This window comes from Paramormyrops kingsleyae, chromosome 16 (genome assembly GCF_048594095.1).
Source record: "Paramormyrops kingsleyae isolate MSU_618 chromosome 16, PKINGS_0.4, whole genome shotgun sequence".
NCBI lineage: Eukaryota > Metazoa > Chordata > Actinopteri > Osteoglossiformes > Mormyridae > Paramormyrops > Paramormyrops kingsleyae.
Window position 1 is genome coordinate 28,745,217 of NC_132812.1, and position 10,823 is coordinate 28,756,039.

At 41.0% G+C, this 10,823-nt stretch overlaps 2 protein-coding genes across 2 annotated transcripts; one reads left to right on the forward strand and one right to left on the reverse strand.

Moving 5' to 3' along the window:
* Positions 1–1,029: 1,029 nt before the first annotated feature.
* Positions 1,030–10,620, reverse strand: gtf2f2b (general transcription factor IIF, polypeptide 2b). The gene is made up of 9 exons (XM_023829009.2): positions 10,393–10,620; positions 9,978–10,051; positions 9,746–9,764; positions 9,496–9,640; positions 7,599–7,634; positions 2,563–2,644; positions 2,362–2,461; positions 2,123–2,266; positions 1,030–1,495 (listed from the first exon to the last, which is right to left on the reverse strand). The coding sequence occupies exons 1-9, from the start codon at positions 10,456–10,458 to the stop codon at positions 1,376–1,378; spliced, it is 786 nt and encodes a 261-aa protein (XP_023684777.1). The 5' UTR covers positions 10,459–10,620; the 3' UTR covers positions 1,030–1,375.
* On the forward strand, positions 5,540–6,858 carry LOC111852769 (BTB/POZ domain-containing protein KCTD4-like). The gene has a single exon (XM_023829010.2). The coding sequence runs from the start codon at positions 5,641–5,643 to the stop codon at positions 6,394–6,396; it is 756 nt and encodes a 251-aa protein (XP_023684778.2). The 5' UTR covers positions 5,540–5,640; the 3' UTR covers positions 6,397–6,858.
* Positions 10,621–10,823: the final 203 nt, after the last annotated feature.

Genomic DNA, 10,823 nt, shown 5'->3' on the forward strand with positions numbered 1-10,823 from the left:
TATGTGTAGGAGGCATTTATCAGTATACTGCCCTTCGTCCCCCATTGGCAAGTTCATGAACCAAGAGGGTTACAGTCTTCTTCAGAGATCTCCTGGAGATCAACAGATGTAAGCACTACCTATACAACCACAGGTCCTCATTGGCACTTAACCCTCTCAAGGCAGGCGTTGCTGATTTGCAACAGTTAAAAACTAACTACCTTATTACCCCACATACATATTTTATGAGTTTTTTTTACTCAGAAGTACCACTGCAGGACTTGGTTGTCCTGTCGTTACTAAAACTTAATTTGAGCCTGAAAGGGTTAAAGGATCTGTCAGATATTTTGTCCTTGGCATCCACTGATAGACCTGAAGTCAGTTGTCTTAGATTCTGGTTTTGCATTTGGATGCAAGAAAGTTATTAGCTTCTGATTTGCAGATTGGATTAGATTATGGAACACACCCTTGTAGGACAGACAACCAGAAGACTACAGCCCTCTGCTATGAATATTGAGCCTCAATCCAGACCCGTTGCATCGTATATTCTTCTGTATAGGCAAGATTGGTAAAAACTAAAAATCGCTTTGTTGCAGGAGATAGTAGACTTACACTGCAACTGCTGATCATCGGGCACATGGAGTGTATGCGTCACTGTAGGGTCAGGACCAGATTAAGATGCCCAATGGAGTGAACAGGCCTGAGGCCTTCAGGAGCTGAATGCCACAAGTTGCCAATCTCTGTGAAAGTCACTCTGCATGGACAATTCACATGATTCTCTAGCATCCCTGACTGCTATTTCAAGTGAATCTAAATTAGTGCCTTGTATTGAAAAAGGGTTTCCATGCTGTGCATTTTCAATTGACTTTCGAAATAAATTTGTTGTGGCTGTTTGATGCTACTTGGACATCCAAGCTAACGAAGCTTAAAGCTAGATGATGGAGTATTTGGTGCTTACACTTCAGCAGGACTCCAAATGTTTGAACCCTGAAGCACGTAGCCTCAAGCAGCACTGCATGAAAATGAACACAGAAAGGCCGACTACAATACTGCAGAACCAAGGATTCATTGATATAAATATTAATGGCTGGGAACCAATTGCCATACGGTTCCACATCCAACGGCAGTCTAAGGTGTAACAGTCACCTCACATTGCTAATCATTTAACATTTTATACAAGCGTTTCACTTGATTGAAGATATTTACAAACTGTAAAATGGCACGCACAGTACATTGCAGTACACCCCCCCAGTTACAAATACAAACGGTAAACAAAAACTACACAATGTAAGGGTTAGGAAAAAAAAATAAGTGAACATCTCAGTGCCAACTAAAAAAACACTCAGCCCACAGAAGCAACTGGTTCTGCTACTAAAACGCTGCAGTAAGTCTGTCCCTAGTCACTTTTCTCTTCCCCTTGGTAATGTCGGTACTCTGGCCTCAGCTCCCATGTGTTTTTGTGCGTTCCCTTCACATTGTAGATTCCAATGTCGTGCAGAATCTCCTTCAGGAATGTCTATAGTAACAGAAAGATAACAAGAATGGAAACAACACATAAAATCTTTAAATACATGAACTGTTATAGCCTAGATACTCATCCTAGAAGTGCACACAGGACACGGATCTTAAGCCTGGGACACACAGAGCCGATTATCGGTGTTGCGAAGCCGTCGGACTGTTGGCGAGTCGGGGATTGCCCAGTGTGTGCAGCACGGTCAAACATAGTCTGCCCTCGTTTGTGGCGTTTTGCCCTATTTAGCGCAATGAATTGCCGTTGTAGCGAGTGTGTGAAACAGTTCTCTGAATGGGCTACATGTCAGTCGTCACCTCTCGCCGTGCTTTCGTGTTTTCCAGCTCAAATTTTCACAATCGAAGGGAGCTGACCATTCATCAGCCTTGGTTGGAACTAATTTTTTTTGCGTTTGGCTTCGTGTGTAGCCAACTTTAGACTTTTTTTTCCCCTCCATGTTAAGATTTACTCATAATAAAAATTTAAATATTTCAGACTGCATTCCAAGTAAAGATATTTACAGTGGCCTAGAAAGTAAAACTGTCATGTACATATGAGCAATCAACAAGTTAACCCAAAACGAGCATCTGACCATCAGATTTCACACTTTTCCACTCAGGAGGGCAAACTCACCACAGGCTGCTTGGTGATATCTACTAGGTCTTTTATGTTGTAGTACTGGTGCTTCTCGAAAGCGGAGAAGAGCATATCCAAGACCTGCTGCTTGTCACCACGTGCCCGTTTGCCCTCTTCCTTCTTCTTCTTCTCATACTCCACCTACACGGGGGGGTGCAGACAAAGACAGCCTCTATATAGCTAGGATGCCCTCCTACAAGAATGTCATGCTACACGTGCATGTCGAAGAGACTTACGTTGTAAGTATGATTAGAGACAGGCTTGTAGTTTGTGGTGACGGGCTTCTCCAGCTGCTGTGACAGACGGACCGGTTTGGACGACTCCTCGATCTGTAGCCTGGATCGGATGAGCACAAATTCAGTAACGGATGAGCCCAACTGCGTAACTTTGTCAGTATGCAAGTGGTGTCATATTTGGGAGTAGGGAGGGGTACCAACCTCTTCAACTGCATGTAGTTCTCACTGACCGCAGGTCTGCACTCTGCACGCTGAACCACTACCCCTTCCAGGACAAGCTTGTCTTCAGAACAGAGAGATTACAAAGTATTCACTGACAGTCAATGCATGTTGACAGACACTTTTTAAGAGCTCCATCATTCTACAATGATTTTAAAAAATGCATGCTAGAAAACACTAGAACTTGCTATAAGAATAAAACAAAAAAAAAACCTGCATTTCAAGAACTTGGCAATCTGCCTAAACAGTACAATGTGCGAGTCATTCACACCCCCCCCCCACTGCTACTTACACAAGACAAGCACATCCTTTATTCCTTCGCTTAAAATATGCATGATTTATTGCTTCTTACACCATATACTTTTGCAGTGGCTGAACACACTGAATAATAAATACGTCATTAGAAAAATTCAGTAATGTTACGATCAACAGCAAAACCACCTTTCATCATATCACACCGTAGTGCTGAGAGTAAATTAATCAGTAACACTTTACTTGACGGGGCACATACAACATAGTGTTACACTATTATTTATGTATTAACCACAAACTAAGTCTTAGTTACAAACTGATCTCACATTAATTCATCATTAATGAATTGTGACAAATGTTCTCTCAAGCAGTGATTATATTTGTTGCTATATCTGGTCATTCTGCAAAACTTTGGGAACTACTGAAGGAACTACTGTAGGAACAAGTCATGAAAATCACAAGTTAAATACTGATCTCATGTTTGTTCATCATTAATGAATCACGACACACCTTATCTCAAGTAGCAACCATATTTGTTCATGATTTATGATTTGTACTTCAGTAGTACCTGACATATTACTAAGTATTTGTGCCCCATTACGTAAAGTGTCTAATCCTGAAAAAAAATCTATAATTGCATTATTTAAATAGAGATGAGCACATTAACTCCTTGATTTACAAACCTATTTCATTTAATAAAAATCAGTTTGGAAGGTGAAAAAAATATAATCAAATCAATAATTTTCCATCATCATATGGGAGAATTACCACTTGCTCCAGAAAAGCAAAATTCCCTCAGAAATAAACCTAAAACATATGAAACTATTAAAATATTATTCTGTGCTGCGAGTCCTTCTCACAAAAGTTGATGATTACCGATTCATAATTACGAGACGTGTGAATAGCTGCTCTCTCTTACCACTATGTTAGAATTACACAGAATGGGGATGGTGGTATGACTGAACAATTGCCATGGCATTTCAGGAAGAATCGTATGGAGGTGAAGGGGAGGGAGGAGAGTGCCGAGCAGCCAGCTGGTAACGGAGGAGTGGGGACAAGGAGTACACAGGAGCTCTGGAAGGTTTTGTTCACTTTCTAACTCCAAATGGTATCAATTCTCCAGGCTCGAATAAGTCACAATCCCAATACCAAGCCAATTTTATATCAAGGGGCAGATGCATTAGCAAATACACAAACACAATACCAATTAAAATGATGAGTTTAACGTCAAGACAACTATTGAAAAGAGGGGTTAGCCCAGCCAGGGGCAACACGTCGGTACAGTGGTTAGCACTGTCGCGGCACACTTCTGGAACCTGGGTTCGAGTCTCCGCCATGGCTCCGAGTGTGGAGTTTGCATGTCCTCCCTGTGTCATTGTGGGGTTTCCTCTGGGTAATCTGGTCTCCCCTATAGTCTAAAAACATGCCGAGGTGAATTGGAGTGACTAAATTGCCCTTGGGCGTCTGTGTGCCCTGTGATGGGTTGGTGCCCCTTACTGGGTTGTTCCCTGCCTTGGGACTGGGACAGGCTCGGGACCCCCCCCCACAACCCTGAACAGGACAAGTAGTTACAGAAAATGGATGGATGGGTTAATGCAGCCTGAGACAAATTCCATTTCATTCCAATCTTACCCACTCAGAATTTCACCCACAACAGAAAGTCTGGATCTAACAGCCAGCAGAGCTGAATGATATTCAAATGCTTCAGAGCTGCTCAATCATTTTCCCATCAATTATAGGATCCACACATTTTGCATGCGACTGAACCTCCCTATATTCCATACAATTTAAATGCACCATGGTTTGTGTTGGACCACCCCAGTTAGCACTAATTAGATACTGGCCGTTTCATAATCAACACATGGAATGGAAAAATCTCTGATGAGCTGGAAAACAACCAATCCTTCTCTTCATGCTGTCTATGCCGATGGTCCTACAAAGATGATAGCAACAAAGATGTTTAATTGTTGGAATAAAAAAAAAGAAAATATAATTTCCTTTTACACAGTTAGTTCAAAACGTGGATAAAGAAATGAAATGGAGCAAGGTGATCATTTACTAGGGTATCAAGCATTTTGCCAACATCTGATATCCTGTGCAAATATAATATATTATAGGCAAACACTTTTTTGCAAGCAGTTCTGTCAGAATTTAGGCCTAATTCTCAATAGGTGCTATTCATGAGGAATCATTCAAATCAGGACTCTCTACAATGCATTACTATTCAACATTATAGCTAAAAAGTGTCAGCAAAAAAAGGATTTTTTTTCCATAGTTGAACAACAATTGTATATACTAAATTAAGTCGGAGGAAACAGTTTGCATTTGGTTTGCAAGCACTTTTTAAAGAGCAATCTTCAAACATTCTGAAGAACATAAATGATCCTAATGACTAATTTCGTCGGTCCTCATCTGTTGTGTCATGAAAAGAACTTCTAACCTACAAGAAGATAAAAATAAAAGTCTGAGGATGTACATACCAGCATTTTTTTTTTTGTTCCCTCAATTAGAATCAAGCACCCTCGTTATCCGTTCTTAAGGGCAAACAGATGGAGTAAAACTAAAAGCAGTCTTTCAAACAGGGGGCGAGCGAGCATCCTTCTCTGGCAGCCGTCCCCCTCCCAGGAAGCCCGCCCTCTTCGGAGGCACGCCTTTAAACAGCTCCCACGCTGCTGGCAGTTTACATCGTTCCCTATCAAGGCCAGCAGTGCTCAGACGCCACCCAGCTCGCTCGCTCACTCCCTCTCATTCACATGGCTGTGTGGGAGGCTGGGAGCTCGGCACGGCACAGAGCAGCACCTCGCAAGGATGGAGAACCAAGGGAAGCACCTCAATCCCGACCTGTTGCAGTCCAGCAAGAGCATCAAAAGATCCTCGTCTAGTACCATCACTCTGAACGTGGGGGGTCACCTATACGCGGCCCTAAGGCAGACACTGGCCAGGCACCAAGGATCCCTGCTGGAAGAGATTGCCAACGGGAAAAAACCGGTGCAGCATGTGGACTCCATGGGGAACACCTTCATCGACCGGGATGGACTCGTCTTCCGTCACGTTCTAAACTTCCTGCGACTTGGCGAACTCATGTTGCCCAACGACTTCAAGGAAGCAGGGCTTCTGCGACGTGAAGCCGAGTTCTACCACCTGGGAGCGATGGTCCTGGCTATAGAGGACTGGGAGCAGCATCAGAGTGCTAAACAGGACCCTGCTTTTCTGGAGGTTACAGACAGCCATGAGCGATCGCAGGGCCTGAAGGTCTACTGCAGCGACCCCGGGATGATCGACGCGGTGAAGGGGCGTCTGCTGCAGGTGTCCAAAAGCCGGCTGGATGTTTTTCCTAAGGAGTTTGAGGTCTCGTCCAACATCATTCAGTTCCGCCACTTCATTAAGTCAGAGGCAGGCTCCCGGCTGATTATAATGAAGGACAGCACCTTTGTTTGTACGGCCGAGAGCCTAAAACTGGAAATAATGATGCTAGCACTAAGAGGTGGCTATCGCCTCCTCACCAGTCTGGATAGCACCCACGGCTCAGCGGTTCAATGCGAGGCTCTACACTTTGTCAAGTGAGCGTAGGAACATTCGTCAAAAGCATTTGCAATTAAAGGGCCATCAAAAAGAAAAAAATCTTTTTACTCAGTATATATCTTTACCCAAGTAAAGCCACTTCAGCTTCTCTTGCATTGAATGACAGGACTTAGATGTAATTATGGCAATTATTCTGCTTTATGTGAGACTAGTTGATTCTGAAATTCAGCAGCAGATATAAAGCTTTCTGTAATGAGCTCAGCTTTTATAACTAATTTTAACTAGTGAAAATCTCTCAAATATTCAATATGAATTTTAATGTGTAAGTGGTACATGATGTGTCTCAATGGTGGGAAAAAACTGCTTTGATGTTTAAGAATGTGAAGTTTAGAAGAATATTTTAATGAGCATTACATATTTAAAATGTTCAGTCCATCTCCTTACTTGTAGATGTGAAGTGAATAAAGTTATAAGCTTGTACATTAGCCTTTAAATAAAAATGGAAAATGGCTCAGTTGTAGTGGTTGTGTTTGTCTACAGAAATACGTGAAACTACTGTAAACTCTAAAACACCTGTAAGCCTCCCACGGAACAGTGAGAATGAACGATGACACTGGCTTATCAATATATATGTATGTTCTATGCACTGAAAGGTTCATTTTTATAAGATCTGTACTTCTCATGCTGAAAGACAGAGTAGCTATAGAAACTGCACACTGATCATTGAAAGGGTTAGTAGCTATAGAAACCACAGCACTGTGCTTGCTAAAAGGCTTGGTAATGAAATTAATCAGTTAAGCAGTTTCAATCAAGATATTTAAAAATTTACAACTGAAACAAGTGATATTGTAACATACTGACACAGACATGATAAAAGCTATATTCATTTTCGTATAAGACACTCCACACACTCCATAAACTCAAGTCTCGCATAGGGTGATACTTTTCAAACACAGATAAAGCAAGAGACTTGCTTATTGTGATTAGGAAGCATATATATATCAAAACATTTATTTTGGACATTACATTCTAGTGTTGTTTTTAAGGAATGTCATGGAAAAGAGTTATTGTGAGTCATATACAGAGATTACTTACTAATGGAAGTCAAGCTGCAGAACTAATAATCATAAGTAAGACTGCAGAGGAACTTTTTTTTTTTAATCCGAAAAGGTCTTTGATGACCGAAACCCCTGAGAAGCATTCAGAAGTCTCCAGTCCAAGCCAGAGGTCTCAGTAAGACTCACCTGGAGCACTGCCATCAGATCTGTCTTCTGACTGCCCTAAAGAGGGAGAATGTGCTGCTGTCAACAGGCATTCAGAACAAGGACACAGCTGATGCAGACCTGGCCATTAGTAAAGTGCACGCAACATCCCAAGGGACGCAGAGCAAGCAGTGGCAAATAGGTGACGTCTTGTTCAGAATTGCATGCAATGCACCCACAATCTAGAACCCCCCAATTTTACTCTTCACAACACTTGCAAACAACATAGAATGTATGCAGACACATAATAAAATACAAACAGTACTGTAACCTTCACCCACATTTTGATTTAGCCAAACACACAAGCAAAGCTATCAATCCTTTAACAGGTTAAAAAAAAAAAGAACTGGAACAAACTGCAAAATGTATGCTGGATACAAATCAGCAGAGAGGGGAACAGTGTTCCTTCAGGATATTACAACTGAGTGAACAACTTTGTTGTGAAATTCATTAAACTCAAATTGCTGATATTAAACAAGAAAATCCATAGGGTAGGATAATTCATAATGAATACATTTTGACAATAATATAGATCATCTCTCTGAACACCTGAAACTACCGTGAAATGACCACAGTAATGACAAAGAGAAATCACATTGTTACTTTCTGACTTCCTATTCCTTCCCTTCCATTCCCTTTTCTAGGAAATCTGTGAAAGAAATTTTAAACTTCTAAGTTCAACACATATATTACCCAAGAGTGAAAAGCAAATTAGTGCAATGGAAAGGGAATCTCTAAAGCCATCAGACACTTTAAAATCGAACATAAATTTAATCTATCTAGTTATTTACAGCAAAATATTCAAAATAACCCGTCAACTTATCTAGAGCACTCAACATTATCAAGCAGGTAATATCCCAATTTGCACATCTTGATTGCAACTCAAAGCTACACTAACCTGTGATATATCAAATTAACCTGCATGGAAAGGTGACACCTCAGTAGACAAGGGCAATACAACTCAGCATCAAAGTATGACAAGCATGAAATCCCTGAAGCCCAATAGCAGAGATAGGGGCAAGCAGAGAGATCAGCGCCAAGCAAACGCCCCCCCCCGCCACCCACCCAAATTCAAAAGGTCAATTCCACCATTACACTGGCCACACTGGCAGACGACACTCCAATGGCTGACTTTCCATTTCTATCGCTTGGCTACTTTTTATTAAAAAAAAGGAACATTTGTCCACAAGGATATCCTGCCCAAAACATCTGAAGCATGAACAATCACAATCAGAAGCAAAGTGCCTTAACTTAATTCATAATAATTCATAAGTTTCAATTCAGAGAATGCACAGTGGAGCTTTATATAGCGCTGCGCATTTTAGCACAGCCTGTTATTCATTCGCATACTCTGTGAAAAACCTGTTGCTTAGCAACTACTTAATCAGTATTTGCTGCTTACAAGAGCTAGATGTAAAACTCAATAGCCACAAGGACAAAAAGCCTAGTGGAAAGAGTGCAATTTATTTATAACTTAAGTCATTCATGGACATGAACATCCTATAAATTGTGTTACTTATATTCTGTCAAATCAGTAATAAATTAAGACAACAGCTTGGATGACATTAATTAAACATGATACACAGATGAAGCTGACACAAAAACAAATGTTTAGTCTCATACTGATACATTTTTTTTCTGGCAAATGCCCAATCTAGTGGATAAGGTCAGCAGATGATCGTAGAATGTATAAACCTACTAGTGAATCCTATAATAACCTGCATTGTGTTACTGGGTTTTAATAACCATGCTACACTAGCACACACCAAAAGCCAGAAACACTGCTATAAAAAAATCACTTCAAGCTTTCGGGAATCTTATCTGTGTAAATGGGAGTACCCCCTCGATTCAGCAATGACAACTCGATCCCAGGCTTTACCTGAAGGATTCTCAGTGAAGACAGCCAGTGTCTGACCACCAACTGTCTGCATGGTGAAAGGGTGGTCCCTGGGGGCGCGTACCGAAGACGCTTTCTCCCCAACACAATCAATCGCTGTAAGCTCCTCATTCAGAGTGAAAGAAACCTGGGGAGGGACACATCACGCTGAGCAATGCTTCACCACGTCATCTGATGGAGTCGTGTGGCATTTATAGAAGATCAATCAGTTATGATATCAGGTGACACTTACCTCAGCTTTTCCTTGGTTCCTTTGGTTTATGTAAAAAAAGAAGAAAAAAAAGAAAGAAAGAAAAACTGCATTAAGCAATATGGCAAGTAAATAAGTAAATGTGGTAGAAAAATCTGAACACACCTACATTACACAATTGTAAAAAGCGGTTTATTAAACATCAGACAGCTTACAACGTGTAAAAGAAAACGTTGCAGGGACGTGTGAGTGGAACACATCCTTAGTTCCTTACTTTACAATTCTGAGTTTGCCGACTTCCCCTCTTCCCGATGCTTTTGCCCACTGTTGAGAGAGGTACTTTGGCACCTACAATAGGACAGGAGTTTGCTGCAGTGACAAACCTTCCCGACCCATTAAATCTCATAAGCATGCACAATTTAAAATATATTAAACAAAATGTTAATTCCAATTTACTGGCTAAAGTTTTGATCGCGTTTGTTAGCATAATTTGGGATTTTTAAATGGAATTACACACGTATTCCAAAGCAAACATATCCGTGCTTAATTAGACTCAAAGCTGTAACCTTCATAGGTTACTAGCGAAAAACATTTTCGAGCCCTAATTGTTCCATGATATGTAGAAAAACACCGATTAGCTGACGAGCATTAGCATGCGAACACTATAGTAGTTAAGGAGAACTACGTACCTTCACCAGCCACACACCAGTATTCTGTTTGGCCCCTGTTAAATCAACTTCGCCCTTTTCAGACATAATTATGTAAGTTTGTTTCTGAAAAGATTAATATGAAGCCGTTATTTCAGCTAACTGAGGAGCTGGCTAACATAAGGTAGCAACAGTACGAATCGAGCTTAAATTTATAACGGTGGCTCTGAAGGGTCAAACAGTACGACGCGACCGAAATGGCATTTAGGGTTGAAGCGCAGTCACCCTTGTCACGGCAAACAAAAAGGTGAACTTCTAATCATTTTACATTACCAAGCAACCAGTATACGAAGCATTAATTAATTCATATTCGAAATAATTACAGTGCTGTCGTAATCGAAGCAATCCATCTTCTTCTGAGCTTGTTATGTATTATTCCTGAGTGTACAGTACTATACTTACGGTTTTGTGTT